Raw genomic sequence first — 17,333 nt, 5'->3', positions numbered from 1 at the left:
CTGCAACGATCGGCGTGAATTATGAAGTCCTATCTATCTTGCAGGTCGTTTCCCTCCCTTCAACGAGGCGCCTGGTTTCAACTGTAAGTTTGGGAGCACGGCCCGACAGAGCTTCTGTGACTGGCATCATGATGAATCCGCAGACTTTAAGTGGGAAGTCCATTTTGGAAAAGGTGAATCCACCATTACTGGGCCAGATGGAAATTATACAATGGGTAAGAAATGTGAAATGACATCCTCTGCAAGACATTTCTTTGAATCCGACTTGTTACATGACTGTAATGCTCTCGAGAAAGACCCCCAGGAACTTATCTGACTAAAGCTATCCATTCTTCACGACTTCAAGACTCGACCATGCAGGTCCTTTTTCTATATTTTTTGTCCTACTTCTATCTGAAACTCTGCTGCTCCCAGTAGTTTAACTTGCAACAAGCTCTGATTTCCTTTGGTTTACTTTACATTTACTTTGGTTTCCAGACTAGGATCACTTTGCTTTTAGAATTCCCATCCATGGCTTTGGCTTTCCCTTTCTCCTCTATCCCTACACAACTCTTAAAATCTGATCAGATAGATATTCATAAATTTAATTGCATCAACTTTAGAAGGATGTGTTTGCCTGCAATATCTAAAATTGCCTCCCTACTCTGGATGAGTCCTAATGAAGGGTCTCGGCCCAAAATATTGACTGTTTATTCCTTTTCATGAATGCTGTCTGGCCCTCAGAGCCCCTGTAGTATTTTGTGTGTGTTGCTCTGAATTTCCAACATCTGTAGTATCTTTACTCTTAGTTCTCTTTTAAAATATCTACCCACTCTGTTGATCAACTTTTCTAATAGTTCCTTCATAGTATGCTGTCATTTCCCTTTGGATAATGTTTCTGTGAAACAACTTGGAGTATATTTCGGCCAGACAGGGGCATAATAGCAGACGTCCTTCCCTGAAGAATATTTATGAGCCAATTTTTTTATGATGACCAGTTTTAAGGTCATCATGACTGCCACGAGCTTTTTTATTCTAGAGCTCTTTAATTATATGAATTTAAGTTTCTTTAGCTACCTCACTGGATCAATTCTCCAGGTTTATCATGCTGCAGTGTCTTCTGTCACCCTAGAACAATCAAGAATAATTGGTCACAATGTGCTCAACTTCATAATGTTCTATTTCACATTTGTGACACCTGAATTGAGATGATTACAGGTTTTCAAACAGCTCGTTGCTGTTGGCAACCAGCTGAAAAGAACTTTATTACATTCTTTTTTAAATTCAGTATTGAACTGAGAGGATTGTTATTTTGAGATGTGTCAGCTGTTCAGCTGGATAAGAAATTGGCTGCTTCCCACAGATGTCAGATTTGATCTCTGCTCCTGCCGATCTCACCTGAGAAAATGGAAGCAAGCCTCAGTGCACCCAGTATGGGCGGCTAGTAATGGCCTAGTGGGATGGGGAGGGGTCAGCTCTCACTGGGACACTGCCTCCCCTCAAGGTTAATTCATCCCCCAGTGAACACAGAAGCTCAAAGCTCACGGAAGCAGAATGATAACCTAGGAGGGTTCTAGCCAGCAGTTGCCACCAGTGGGATCATAACTCAGCTAGCAATAACCTTCAGAGACAGGGAGGGAGGAAAGTATTGGTGAGAAAAATAAATTTCAAAATAACTTGTCAATCCCCCTGTGGCAATGCCTGGAGGAAGGGAAGCAGAAAAGAAAGGGAGCGGGAGAGGAGAGCTGCTTTCTCCTTTTAAAACTGAGTACTTTTCGCACAAATAAATAAGTAGGAGTGGGGTCTGTACTTTTTTAAAAAGAATATCAGATCGCACTGTTTCTATGTGTCTAAATATGCAGTCGGCTGTGGAGGCAGAGAGAATGGGAATGAGGTTAGTGAGGGAGAGGATTTGGATTGACTTTACAGAACTCAAACCAAAACAGCTCAATATCTAACAGACAACAACGTTTAAAAACAAATCATCTTTATTTTATTTATTTTTATTTTATTTAGTGATACCGCATGGTAACATGGCCTTCTAGCCCAATGAGCACACACTGTGCAATTACATCCATGTGACCAATCAGCCTGCATGTCTTTGGAATGTGGGAGGCCACTGGAGCACCCAGAGGAAACTCACATGGTCATGTACAAATTCCTTACAGACAGTGGTGGAATTGAACCCACGTGCAATTGCTGGCGCAGTAATGGTGTTATGCTAACTGCTACACTACCATTGATGTCCCTATTGTGTGCAAGCAATTGCTTGAAGTGAAAGAAAAGTTGTCCTATTTAACTATGGATGCTCCTCCAACTCTCATATATAAAGGGCATAGCTTTAAGCTGAGAGGGAAAAAACTTAAATACATGCCAGGGAAGTTTTGTATTACACAGAGTATGTAATTGGCTGCCCTGGTGGTAGTGGCAGATATAACAGTGATGTTCAAGAGGGTTTTAGATAAGCATATGAATATGCCAGGAACGGAGGGATATGGATCAATTAGAGGCAGTAGGGATTAGTTTAATTTGACATCATGGGCTGAATGGCCTGTCCCCATATGGTACTGTTTTATGTCCTATCAGTTCCAATCAACATAGCTCCTTCACCATAACAACACATGCCAACATGCTTCATAGGAGCAGTTCCACAATAATAATTGAACCATGTAAGGAGATTTTATGACACTGAAAGTCAACCGCATCCGACAGGCCTGTGTTCGCCAGGTAAAGGTGGGAAATTTTCTCCCTGAATTATGGTAGTGAACAAAACAGGGTTTACATCACTTTGGTAATTTCATGTCAAATTGGTGAAAGTAGCTTTTATATTAAATTCTGGATTATTTAATTAACTGAATTTAAATTCCACAATTGGCTTGTGGATCCAAGAGCCTGGACTACCAGTTTGTTAACTTTACGACTGATGAAATATCTGACAATCTAGGTGGCTTATACATCAGCAACTGCAAATAGTGCTGCTGATATTATAATTGTCCCAAAAGCACTCCAGAGATGATAACAAATAAAACACAATTATCAAATTGGACCTGAAGAAGTACTTAGACATGGTTTAGTTTTCAGGCAAATTTTAGTTGTGGAATGACTTTCAGAGAAACATGAAGAAAGCATTAGGAGCAGGAACAGCTTGTAGACCTCCCTCAAACCACTTTTGTTAGCTAATAAGATCTAATTGTAATGTCAACTTTGCATTCCTGGTTACCCATAGTAACCTTTCAGCCCCGGTGATCAAGTGCCTTTAGAAATATTCAAGGCTCTGTTTCCACCACCACCCCCACCTTTGTGGAAGAGAGCTCAAACAACTCATGACCCTGGGAGAGAGGAAAAAAGCCTCATCTCTGTCTTAAATCCACAACTGTTTTATTGATCCCTTGTTCTAGAGTCTCCAAATAGAGGAATCACCATGCCCACCCTGAGATTTTATCTAATTCAGTCAAGTCCCATTCACTCTTCTAAATTTCATCGCACACAAGCCTAACCTGTAAGAAACCTTCCAGTCATCGGTTTTGTAGACCTTCTGTGACATGCTTCCAATGCATTAACAGCCTTCCTCAAGTAAGAAGACCAATACTATATGCACTATTTCATTTGTGGTGTCACCAGTGCCATATATAATGGAATAACATCCCTATTCTTTTGTTCAGTTCAATTACCAATAGGCAATAATGATCTGTTAGCTTTCTTAAAACCTTGCTGTAACTTAATGCTAGGCTTTTGTAAGTCATGCATTGGATACGAGCTGCCTCTCGTTATTTAGATAGTTTGCTTCATTTTATTTTTCTTGTCAAAATGGAGAATTCTGTATTTTCCTACATCTCATTTTCCAGTATTTTCCCTCTCAATTAACCTATCTATAATCCCTTCTCAATTTATTTTCCTACTTAACTTTGTATCGTAAGCAAACACAGAAGCCATGACTTTGGTGCCTTCTTTCAAATCATATACATAAATTGTAAAATGTTGAGGCCCCAGCACTGATCACTGTGACTTGTTACTTCTAGCCAAGTTGAGCAAGGCCTATTATGTATCTTTTCTTTTTCCTTTCTTACACTTCTATATTTACTCCAGGGATTTAGCATGTGTTTTGGATTCTAAAGAACAAAGTCTTTGATTTTAAATGAAGAGGAGGGAGGGGGAAAGTACAGCTGATGCAAATCAGATGAATGAGTGTTGAAGGTGTGGAAGGCTGAAGAAACATGCAGAGAGAAACAGAGTGAAACCGAACAGAGATAGATAAATTTAAAGGAGTATTATAAAATCAGAGTGTTTGAGAAGCAGATGCTAAGAATTAACAAGTGAGACTAGGAAAGGAAGATTTAATGAAAAATCTTCCAACAAGAACAGCTAGGGTATTGATCAATTGTCATGAGTAAGTGCAAGGTGTCCAGTTTGAAGCAGTGTTAAAATTTACACTGATAGTTAGAGATAGAAATTTACACTCCATGGCACATCTTGGATTTATTTGACTGAGACGTAGTAAAGAGAAATTTTCCCTGTGACAGACAATGGATTGAATGGTGAATAGCTGAACACAGATAGATGTTTTGGAAGATTAGGTATCATTTAATACCTTATATTAATGACTCAATTAAGAGCAAACAATGATTGATGAGCTGGTGCAGGAGTATAGAAGTAATAGCAGTGATAAACCTTGTTTTTATTTCTTAGTCCAATGCTTCCTTGATCATAACTAAAGGAAGGAAGTGTTTTTCTGTGTCCATGTAGGTAGAGACAATTTTATTTACACCGAAAAAATTGGAGAAAAGGAAGGACAATTTGCACGCCTATGGAGCCCTTCATTACCACTTGCGAATTATGGCCATTGCTTGGTTTTTTGGTACCAAATCCGTGGAACTCAAGGCAGCAGTTTGAATGTGATTCAGAGGAAGCTGATGGGTGGCTTCCCTACTAATGTCCTTTGGACGGTGGGTGGACCTCAGGGTAGCCACTGGCAGGAAGGACGAGTACTGCTCCCGCGATCGTCGCACAACTATCAGGTAACTCCAGCAATTCACTAAAGCATTACAGAATGATTTGAAATCTATATTTAAAGTAAATATCTTTGAATCACATAATCAAATCTTAATATAGTTCAAATATTTACCTACCCAAATCAAAGTCAAAATCGTAGTTGACTTCATTGTCATATGCACAAGTGCATGTGTGCCCATGTGAAACACCTCAGCATCACGGCCACATGGCATCAGAGAAACAACATTTACAAGAAAGATATTAACAATTCAACATTATACTCTTCAGTTAAGAGAAGCCTCCAGCGTGACAAGCTAGAATGTACAAGTTTGAGATGGGGGCATCATAGTAGATGAAAAGCAGAAGCATAGATAGAGACATAGAGTCATAGAACAATCCAGGATGGATACAGGCCTTTTGGTCCAATGTGTCCATCCAACCATGGTGACCCCCCACCCCCCACCCCCCACCACCACAGCAATTCTTAATTTCCTGCATTCAGTCCATATATCTTTAAACCCTGCCTATCCGTGTACCTATCAAAGATCAAAGTGCTTCTTAAATCAGTTTGTTGTAGAAGTGACTGGTGTTATCAACCATCAGGCTCCTGAACCAGAGTGGATAACTTCACTCAGCTCAACAGTAACTGATTCCACAACTTATGGACTCACCTTCAAGAACTCTACAACTCAGGTTCTCAATAGTATTTGTTAATTATTTATTATTATTGCCAGCAAGTTCTTGACACAAGCTTGACCCAGAAATAATTTGATTCAAAATTTTATTTTTTTGTATCATTATTTTTTTTGTATTTGCACAGTTTGTTTTCTTTTGCTCAATGGTTGTCCTTATTTGTTTGAGTGTAGGTTTTTTTTCCACTGATTTCATTGTACTTTTTTGATATACTGTGAATGTCAGCAAGGAAATGAATTTCAGGGTAGTATATGGTGACATAAACGTTTCTTTGATAATAAATTTACTTCGAACTTCAAATTTTTGTACCTGCCTCAACCACTTTTTCTGGCCAGCTTGTTCCATATGCTCTCCACCCTCTGTTGGGAGGTTTTAATGGATATGGACACTGGCAGGGGCAGAATTCGTCATGAATCTGTTGGATTGCTGGGCTATTTCAGAATCAGCTGGAGTGAGATAATGGCCAGAAGGAATAAAGGTGGCAGATTTCCTTCTTGAACAACTTTAGTGAACCAATTGGGTTCTTCCACTGACCTAGTAATCACATGATGACCATAAACAGGTCTAGCTCTTTTTATTTCAGGCTTATTACTTGAATTTAAATTCTGCAGCAGTCTACAAACTTACAGTATATTTCTGGATCAATAGACTAGATTCAAGTCTAATAACCTAACCACTATGTCACCAGACTGCAGGCATTAAAGGCATGTGAAATGAACTGCCAAGGAGATAATACAATATTAAATTTTAGAGAAGTGAACAAGAACTGAGGGCTACAGGGAGAAGTATAAAACATGGTGAATGGAAACTGTCTTTTGTTGTCAAATCACTGACATACAATTAGTTCAGTGTTGAGTAACTTAAGCTGAGATACAGTGCTGATTTCTTTGGTTAGATTCAGGAATCAGATTGAAATTTTACCGGAATTTTCCATTAACTTGTGCATTACAGTTTGAATTTGACCATTTGATTATAGATGAAGCCATTTGTTTGTGATTCTGACTGTGTGTCTGTCACTTTGCTCAAGCCTCTAAAACCTTCTTTCTCTAAAGGTTGGCCTGGAAGTAACCGTAGGAAAAGGTAAACGAGGAGAAGTGGCAGTGCACGATGTGGAGGTAGTGAGCAACGGGAATCCAAATGAATGCATGGGTGAGTTCTCTGTAAAGTCTGCTACTTTGTTTTATATTCTTTAAAGTCTTTTCAAGTGAAATTCTACCAGAGCCTTCACAAATGTCAGAGCCTGGCACCTGACAAGGACTTCACCTGGGAATCAATTATGCCATTTTCCATTTTTTGTTGACTGAGTCACTGGCAAGGCCAGCATTAACTGCTCACCCTTAAGTTCCCTTCAGAAAGGGGTTCAGATCAACCTTCTTGAATTGCGGTAGCCTGTTGAAGTGAAATGGTGGTCTGTATACTTGTAATTTTCCTAAAGTAGTCCATGTGGCCAAGTGGTTAAGGCGTTCGACTAGCGATCTGAAGGTCGTGAGTTCAAGTACCAGCCTAGGCAGCGTGTTGTGTCCTTGAGCAAGGCACTTAATCACACAGTGCTCTGCGACGACATTGGTGCCAAGCTGTATGGGTCCTAATGCCCTTCACTTGGACAACATCAGTATCGTGGAGAGGGGAGACTTGCAGCATGGGCAACTGCCGGTCTTCCATACAACCTTGCCCAGGCCTGTGCCCTGGAGAGTGAAGACTTTCCAGGTGCAGATCCATGGTCTTGCAAGACTAATGGATGCCTTTAAGTCCACAGCACACGAGCTTCATGACCACAGTTCAGGCTAGACTCTTGCTCTGACCTCAGTTAAGTGTAACGTTGCACACTTCCTTGTTGATCAATAACAGTAATGGCATAACACTGATCTAGGATCACAGTTTCATGTTGGCCCTTTCTTTCCCTCCTTGCTCTAAAGCATGAAGCAAGCATTCACACCATGAATAGACTCTACTTGTTCTCCATCACCTTGTGAGTTGAAGCTGGCTCTTGCTGCCTTTTATTAATTTATTAATTTACCATAGGCATTGCTGGTAAAGTCACTTTCATTTACCCGGTTCTAACAGTCCTTGAGAAAGCAGTGAAGAGCTACTGCGTTGAATGGCTGTTGTCACTGTACGCCCTTAGGGCTTTCAGTACAGGAGTTCCAATATCTCGACCCAGCAGTGAGCAATTAACACCAAATTATTTCTGAGTCAAAATCGTGTCAAGAACTTGCTGGCAGTAGTGTACGTATGCTTTTCTGTGCTCATCCTTTTTGAGACCTCTAACCTCGGCCTTTAGATGCTAGACCTTAGGAAAGAGACACTGTTACTGGATCCTGAAAACCAACACACACCATTCATGAAAACTGGCTCCCAACAAGTAAGGCTGAAGTTGTTGAATGACCTCCTCAAAATATCAGGTTGGGATCAAGATTAGATTAGAGGTAAATACGGCCTAAAATTCAATCGTCCTCCGTTGTGAGCTGGAAAATTGTAAATCTAGAAGATCTGGTCAGATCCAAATGCCTTGGAGATGAGGCTGAATGGGTAATCCAGAAGGTTTTGCTGTAAATCTTTATGAATCAGCAGGTATTAATGTAGAATATAAAATCAATTGTGTTGTAACTATGTTTACATAGATTATACAGGAGTTGAATCTAAAAAGAATATGACTATGTAAAGCTTCCACCAGCACTAATTTAGATGCTGAATCAGACACACTCTTGTGGACCCGTTTATGAATAATGAAATATAATTAGAGAGATATATGATTTAATAGATTAAATGTATCTGCAGAAAGGAAATTTAGGAAAAATTGCTTTCGCAGAACACTTCTTACACTAATCAAATGTTTTAACTTAATATAGCTCCCAGGGATGCCTTTCCAGGTTCAGATGGTTCTACATCAATTTTTCCTACTGGTAAGTCCCTTTAGTCATTGCTCCAGCAAATGAAGCAGAACATTAACATGTTTATTATCACAGGCCATGGGCAGAAAAAGACAAAGATTTGCACTGATGCTGCTTCGATATTCCTCAACACATGGTCTATTGCCTTTTCTTTAGCTTGCCAACCTTAACATTAGTTACAGGAAATTAATTCTAAAACCAGTCCTACACTACATCTCAGACCTGAGGGCATGATGGTCAGTTGGGTAGGATAATAGCTGCTGTAAGCCTACAACAATGGGGGGGAAGTTATTTTGTAGAAAAGGCCAACTTTGTAATCAAAACCACTTCCACTTATGAGAAACAGGTTTTCTATTAACCATGCACGTCCAAATACTTGCTCCTCCACTTATCACATCCCTGATGTTCACTTCTCCAGTACAGTGCTCCAGTGTTGTGCAGTGTCACATCTGTACCCATAAGCGCTCGACTTATTTTATAATGACTGACCTATGCCAGACAATTCACCGAGGTCTGGATCTGGTTATGAACCTGCACCTGATTCTCAGAAGATCCGACTGAGTCTGATGTTGTTCTGAGGTGGTTGATCCCTGGGAACCACATTCCATGATCTCTGGTCCAATGATGTCAATATCGAGATCGCAGCTGCTTGTAGTCCATAAAAATTACTTGGGTGAAGGGATTTAGTGCACTGTAGTCTATTTGCTGATGACACAAGTATAGGCAAGACAGCAAGAGAACACAAAGAAGCTTCAATAAATATAAATAACACGTAAAAACAAAAAATGCTGGAAATAGTCAACAAATAAAGCAGTATCTGTGGAGAGAGAAGAAAGAGTTAACATTTCAAGTCATCAACTTGTCATCAGGACTAGATCTTTGATTTGAAACATTATCCCTGTTTTCTCTTCCACCGATGCCACATAACTTGTTGATTTTTTTTCAGCATTTTTTTGTTTTATTCAGATTTTCAGCATCTGCGTTCATTGCATCCATTTTAAGCATGATTTAATATTTAGAGTTCATTGGGCATTCACGACGATGGTTCTGTATCCTGCTTCTGGCACAATATAGCACTTCAGAGCTTAGAAATGAAGCAGGTATTAAGCTGCAGTGAAATGGGGGGAGGAGCAGAATAAGTAAAAGGCAAGTCCAGAAGGTGCTGGATTGTTTTAAACATGAATCAATGATCTTGGGGAATAGGCAGAAAAATATAGCTGAGGTCAAGGTCAGATTATCCGTGATCTTATTGAACAAGTTTTTCATTTCTCAATGTGCCATCCTTTGCCATTACAAGTGCAAATATGCAATCCCTTCCCTCCCCACCATCAATTCTCAGGAAACTGGGAATATTTTTGCTGAATTCTTATTCTTACCTGCAAATCTGAGTATAAAATGTACAATCATAGGCCTTCATTGTCCTAATTATGTATCACTAATGTAGAAACAAGCAAATAATTCTGAAGAGCAGGCTTTTCAAAAACCATCGATGTACTTATTGCAGCTGGAGACCCTGAGGATTTCACGGATAAGACTTTCTATGAGAGCCCTGGAGGTCCTGGAAACATGCTGAAGACCCTCGACCCTATTCTTATTACGATCATAGCGATGAGTGCCCTGGGAGTCATTTTGGGGGCCATCTGTGGAGTTGTCCTGTACTGCGCTTGCTGGCACAGTGCTCTGGCTGACAGGAATCTATCCGCACTTGAGAGCTACAATTTTGAACTTGTGGACGGAGTGAAACTGAAAAAGGATAAGCTGAACTCACAGAACTCCTACTCAGAGGCATGAAACAGGAGCACTCGGGGGGTGGGGTTTAAGTGGCTGAGGAAGGTCGTCTGGAACTGTGGAATTTTTTTTTGTAGTTGTTTGTCTTTGGAAAGACAAGAAGAGCTCTGGATAATGCTGGTCTGTGACTGAGCCAAGCTTTTCTCAGGAGCAACTGTTAAAGCAATCAAACGGGATGCTATGTAAAAAGAAATGAATTATGTACAGTCTGCTTTTTAATTTTTAAATTAAAGTTTTAAATGAACAAATGCTGGTGTTGAGACCAAGTGAGATCATTTTACAAGTATTTATCATTTTCTGTAAAGAGTTATAAATTTGTATCATTCTATTTGTATAATGAATTAGCTTCACAGAATATGTTTCCAAAGGGCTTTAAATACCTATGTTTTTGTATATTAGTCCAGATTTTATACTTTGAGTATGCAGTATTTTAATTTTTCCCACCTGCCCCATTTTGAAAACAATTAGCATTAAGCCTCACTGGACGCTGAGGGGGGAGGGGGTCATATCCTTTATAACAAGGGTAAATACTAAGACTTGTTAACATGCTATACAGGGCAACTGCCTGTACGCTGATAACATTGTGATTGGCTCCAGGCCAGGGGTCTGGATTAACAATGGCTTGCACTGAAATACACGCTACAAGGTTGATTTTTCTTTCCTTGTTCTCCTTTAGATGAGTGTGTTGTACGGACGGTGTTGGAGAGATTTGATTTTATTTCTTTTTATCAGTTTAAGTAAAAAAGAAAAAAATGTTATTGAACAATAATTAAAGATATCTATAATGATACAGTTGATCAACATGTTTCTCGTATTGTTTCATGTTTTGTATTGCTGTGAGAGGTTCTCTTCTGAATTTTTTCTCTAAACTTTTTTAATGGTATTATTGCTTGTGTAATGTGTTGCTTTAAAAATGAAAAGAAAAAAGCCTTAACTCAAAATATTTGTACTCCTGACACACAGAAAGCCTAGACAATTCATACTGTTGTGTTGTATCTTGTACTCAGATCTATGACTACTGCCTTCCAAAGATTCAATTAAATTTAAAATTTTCCTACAGTACTTACTTGTGGTTTCTTATGATGGGAACTGGAAGTACAATCTACTCGCGAGCTGCAATGTCCTATAATTCCCAGTATTGACCATTAAGGCTGTGTGAAAAAACACAACAGCCTTCAGCAATTCCTGTTTATTCTACGTTTCCTGTTCAGTCAGCAAGGTCAGGGTTCACGGTGTGTGATAGTAGCACTGAGCCACTCAATCAAATTAAATGAGCAATGGAAGCAATTGCTAGATAAATCATTCACAAACAGCAAAACTGTTGTGATTCCACAAATCAGCATTCAAACCTGTTAAATATGTGACAAAAAGTACCCGTACAACAGTACGATTTTTTTTAAAAACAAGTAATTATGGAGGACTGCAGACTTAGATGAACAACTGTCTGTTGTGTGTGCAGACAGACAGCATTCCTGTATTGACAATTCAGATCCGCATCGTCTAACAGTGAAATTCCTGATGCATGTTGTGGAAGGTTTATAGCATTATAAACTACTGTGTACTATTATCTCTTCTCATTAGGTAAACAGCATGAATCAGACTGCATATATAAATTAGAAGAAACGTAGAGAAAGGTATTATTAATTATCTGCAACTAAGGCAGTATTAAAATAGCATTCTGTAGGATTCATATTAAGAGCCCATTAGTGCTCTCCTTTACACCATCTGCATAAACATGGAAGACCAGCAAATTCATATGTCCATCTCACGACTAATTGCTTAAGTGACTGATGAATGTTGAGAGAGCTGAGTTCAATATTATTCTCTCTCTTCCATCATTTCCCCTCCCCTGTGCTCCTAACACCGCAAGCATCACTTTGCACTGAGTGAAAGCTAAGAAATGTATTAGGAGATGGACTATCCATTCTCCATAAAGTAATCGAGGGTTTCCTTTTGGCAAGTACTTGACCTCGATCTTGTAATTCTCTACAATCTGAAAGTTAGCTTAAGGAGAATCATTGATGAGGCTTCTGTCACTTGACTTTGTGGTGTAAACCTGGCCATTGAGCAAAACCCTGCTTGAGATGATTATTCTCACTCGAAAGCTAGTAAGGTACATCGAGCTAATGGGAAATGCCACTGAGTAGAACTAAAATAGCTCTAAGAATTTCCATTGATTTTGCAGATATCAAAGAGCCAATTATGTTTTATTTGTTATAGCTACTTCATCATGATTAGAGGCATAATTCTGAAGGAGAATGGAAATCATTGGAATGCAAGATAATGCAGCTTAGAGTGAAGTAACATTTGTTGGAAATGTAGAATCATTGCCTTTCTATATCTTCATATGATGTTCTAACAATCATATCAGTCCAGAGCGATAAAGTAATAAAATAGTGAATATGCTGTTCTCACATTAAAATAATTTCCTACACAGCTTTGAATAAAATTGTCTGGGAATTTTAAATGGAAATTGTGGAGACTCCTGAGAAAGTTTGGATGTAAAACTTTTGAAACTATCTTTGAAAAAAAGTTGAGTGTTCTTTCCTTCTTTGTAATTTTCATATTTGTTTGTATTTTATCAAAGGAAGATCTGCTATATGTATATATTTCTATGCTGTGCATTAAACAGAAGGGTTTTCACAATGGTTTTCCTGCCTTATATTTATTCAACTGTACACTAAGTATATTTCTTGAATATTAAAATGTTTTTGCCAGATTACAATTGTTGATTACTATATTCAAAGTTCAAAGTAAATTTATTATCAAAGTACGTATATGTCAATATATACTATCGTGAGATTAATTTTCCTGCAGGCTTTCACAGTAGAACAAAGAAATACAAAAGAATCAATGAAAAACTACACACCATTGTCCTGGAGGAACGTTGTTTCGTTTTTACTGTGTACTGTACCAGCAGTTATGGTTGAAATGACAATAAAAGCGACTTGACTTGACTCGACTTGACAAACAAAGACTGATAAACAACCAATGTGCAAAAGAAGAGAAACTGCACACATACAAATAAATAAACAAACAGACAAACAAATAAATAACTGAGAACGTAAGTTGCAGAGTCTTTGAAATTGAGTCCCTAGGTTGTAGATTTAGATCAATGTTGAGGTCAGTGAAGTTATCCACATTGGTTCAGGAGCCTGATGGATGAATGATAATACTGTTACTGAACCTGGTGGTGTGGGACCCATGGCTTAGATGGTGGGGGTCCTTGATGATGGATGCTGCTTTCTTGTGCAGTGCATCCATCATCAAGGACTCCCGTCATCCAGGTTGTGTGTAATGAAACGGGAGCACAATGCTGACTGTTGAAGGGTACATTGTGCATGTGTGCCCTGAGTCTCATCAGTGGAGATCTCTGGGCATCTAATCAGTGCAGGGCCCTCCCCAGTGAATCCATAGTACTCAGTTTAGATGAAGGGTCTTGATCCAAAACGTCAACCGTTCATCTCCCTCCACAGACGCTGCCTGGCTCCCTGAGTTCCTCCAGTATTTTGTTCATTGATTAATAACATCTGTGGACTCAAAAAACTTTATAGTCAACGAGCGAAGAATCTGCCCTGTGCCACATGGACTGCAAGCCAGAAAGCAAAAAGCGACAGATAGAAACTTCAGCAAAGAAGAAAAGTAATGATTAGCGGAATCAAGAGACTGAAATCTGGAGCAACAAGCATTATGATGGAGGAATTCAGCAGACTGAGCAACCTCTGTGGGGAGAGAGGAGTTGTGGGCACAAAATATCAACCGTTCCTTTCCTCACACAAATATGTTGTTCAACTGAATTCCTCCAGCAGACTGTTGGTTGCTAAAGATTGGCACAAGTATAATGTGAATAGTTGCCTGATGGATGGCAGGCATCCAGTGAGCTATTTCTGTGCTCAGTGAATCCATGGCTCTGTAAATTGTATCCCTCTGTTTACACCATTACAAAGACTTTCTTCCAGATTCTGTAAACAGAGAGTGCATTAACCCAGCCTGAACAGGAGTGGGATATTACTGACAGCAGCTCCCAGCTTTGACTTGTCCATGTTTTGATGCTGTCAATTTTACCTTGCACAAATGGCAAGTGCTGACACTTTTACTATTAGTTCTGCAGCAAAATCTAGACTAATAGTTCTTTCCCACACCACAAACTTAACGGTGTATTTTAATGGTCATGCCTGCCAGGCAAAGTGGTGGCTGTTTGAGATTTTGCTGCCACTTTTATCACTGACAGTACAAGTGTTAGAAAAACTACTAGTCCCTTAAGATAGGACTCTGCTCGATCATTAAATTGCTTGTTGATCTCAGTAACAAATTAAACAAAAGAACACAAGAGTCTGCAAATACTGGTATCTGAATTAGAATCATGTTTAATAACATTGATATATGTCATGAAATTTGTCGCATTGCAGTCGCAGTAATAAAAATAGTGCAAAAGGAAAGCAAAAAAAGAAGAAAAAATAGCGAGGTCACAGGGTCAGCAGATGCTGCAGGATTTACACAGTGTAGTTTTATTCTCCCTTTCATAGCGTGCATAAAAGCATTGAGCTCATCTGGTAGTGAAGCATCGCTGCCATTCATGATGTTAGGTTTTGCCTTGTAGGAAGTAATGTCTTGCAAACACTGTCAGAGCGGATGTGCATCCTATTCTGTCTCTAACTTCAATGAAGTTGTTTTTATTGCTCTTAAAATAGCCTTCCATAGTTCATACTTGGACCTTGTGTATAGTTCTGGATCACCAGTCTTGAATACCAGTTCTCAGCAGACTTCGACTCCCCTGGTTCTTCCACAGCTTTTGGTTTGGGTATGTCTGGTATGCTTTCAAAGGCATACACCCACCCACACAGGTCTTGATGAAGTCACTGACAACTGTGCCATATTCATTCAGCTTTGCAGATGAATAACCTGAGTATTGTCCATTCCACCGACTCAGAACAGTCCTGTAAGAGCTCCTCTACCTCCCTCGATCATACATTCATGGTTTTTCCCTCTGTTGCTGTGGTCTTTAGTCTTGCCTGTATGCTGGGTATAAAAGCCAGGTGATCAGACTTTCCAAAGTGCAGGCGTGGCATGGCACTGTAAGCATTCTTGATGGCGGTATAACAGGAGCCAAGTGTGTTGGCTCCTTTGGTTCAACAGATGATATGATGGTGGTAGTTGTTCAGAGACTTCTTCATGCTGGCCTGGTTGAAATCCCTTGCAATGATAGGGAAGGCACTAGGATGCACTGTTTTGTGAATGCTAATCACATTGCTCAGCTCCTCCAGTGCCAGCCTGATGTTGGTCAGAGGTGGAATGTACACCACTACCAGGATCACGGCAGAAAACTACCTTGGCAGATAAAATGGATGGCATTTGACATTTGGTAGTACAATGAAATACATGATCAATAAATATAGAGAAACAAACTGAGTTACATTAAATATATATATATATATATATGTTTATTAAATAGTTAAGTTAAAAATAAGTAGTACAAAATAACAGAAATGAAATAAATAGTGAGGTGGTGTTCATGGGTTCTATGCCCATTCAGAAATCAGATGGCTGAGGAGAAGAAGCTGTTCCTGAATCGCTGAGTGTGTGCCTTCTGGCTTCAGTACTTCCTTCCTGGTGGTAACAATGTGAGGGGGGCATGTCCTGGGTGGTGGGAATCCTTAATGATGGACGCCGCCTTCCTATGTCTCTGCTCCTTGAAGATATCTTGGATATTAAGAAGACTGGTACCCATGATCGATCAGACTAATTTTACAAGTTTCTCCAACTTACATCGATCTTGCACAGTAGCCCCCCACTCCACCCCCCCCCCCCGCATACCAGAGAGTGATTCAGCCTGTCAGAATGCTCTCCATGGTACATTTGTAGAAATTTTTGAGTGTTTTGGTTGACAAACCAAATCTCCTCCAACTCCTTATAACCACTGTCTTGCCTTCTTAACAGCTGCATCAACACGTTGCATCCAGGTTAGGTCTTCAGAGATACTGACACCCAGGAACTTGAAATTGCTCTCTCACTCTCTCCACGTTTGATCCCTCTATGAGGATTGTTTTCTGCTCCCTCGTCTTACACTTCCCGAAGTCCACAATCAGCTCTTTGGACTTGCTGATGTTGAGTGAGTGCAAGGTTGTTGCTGCAATGCCTCTCAACTATCTGGTATATCTCACTCCTGCCACTATAACTCACAAGAGAATTTGCAGATGCTGGAAATCTTGAGCAAAAATCACAAAATGCAGGTCAGGCAACATCTATGAGAAATGGGGACACCTCTTTTTCCCTTATTAGGGAGAGAGAGAGCGCCTGTGGCATGTCAAATTGCTGGGTGAACAAGTAGTCTTTGGTGCTACTTGCAGAACAAGTACTGCAAGTCTGTGTCTTTATTGATGCTTTGCTGCACGCTTGAGTGCTCGGTGGGGGGGCGAGCGCCGATGCTTTTTTTGCTGGTGGGGACAGGGGGATCATTGCTTTGCTGCTGCTTACGCACGGGAGGGGGGAACGGGGGGGGGTTTGGGGTTCTAACATTTAACTGTCATTCTTCCTTTGGGACACTCCTCTGTTTTCATGGATAACGAAGAAAAAGAATTTCAGGATGTGTATTGTATACATTTCTCTGACATTAAATGTACCTTTGAAACCTTTGATCTATGGAGTGAAATAAACCTTCAACGTTTGGGCCTGAGACCCTTCACCAGGACTAGGCTTGTATTTTGTGTGCACCACAATTTTGAAGTGTTTAATTAACCATTAGATACTTCTCATTTCTCTGATCAATCCTCAAGTCCACTTCGAAGGCAGATCACTATTATTTTGAAGAACTTCCTGGTATCATTCCTAAATTTGAATTTTAGTAGCTTGAACCAATGCCTCTTCTTGCCTACTTACACAAGTTATTCTCTTTGGCTTAGAGCACCTTGTAGAATAAGGAATTAGACGCTTGGCCCATCATGTCCAGGCCAACCATAAAGTAACCAAAGATGATCCCATTTTCCACTACTCAAG

At 39.8% G+C, this 17,333-nt stretch overlaps 1 protein-coding gene across 4 annotated transcripts in view; it reads left to right on the top strand.

Annotated features, from left to right (window-relative positions):
- nrp1a (neuropilin 1a) overlaps positions 1 to 13,053 on the top strand; it is a 197,720-nt gene extending 184,667 nt beyond the window's left edge. For 3 of the 4 annotated variants that reach the window (XM_063044352.1, XM_063044350.1, XM_063044351.1), the window contains exons 14-18: positions 45 to 215; positions 4,723 to 4,994; positions 6,714 to 6,810; positions 8,511 to 8,564; positions 10,057 to 13,053. In XM_063044352.1, coding sequence (XP_062900422.1) covers positions 45 to 215; positions 4,723 to 4,994; positions 6,714 to 6,810; positions 8,511 to 8,564; positions 10,057 to 10,343 — 881 coding nt within the window. In that variant the 3' untranslated portion in view covers positions 10,344 to 13,053. Of the gene's footprint in view, positions 1 to 44; positions 216 to 4,722; positions 4,995 to 6,713; positions 6,811 to 8,510; positions 8,565 to 9,996 lie in introns of all 4 variants that reach the window. The other variant, XM_063044353.1, reaches the window with a different exon arrangement.
- Positions 13,054 to 17,333: the final 4,280 nt, after the last annotated feature.

Source organism: Mobula hypostoma, chromosome 3, assembly GCF_963921235.1.
Source record: "Mobula hypostoma chromosome 3, sMobHyp1.1, whole genome shotgun sequence".
Taxonomy (NCBI): domain Eukaryota; kingdom Metazoa; phylum Chordata; class Chondrichthyes; order Myliobatiformes; family Myliobatidae; genus Mobula; species Mobula hypostoma.
Note: the sequence above shows the minus strand (reverse complement) of the source record. Positions and strands in the feature narration are given on the sequence as shown.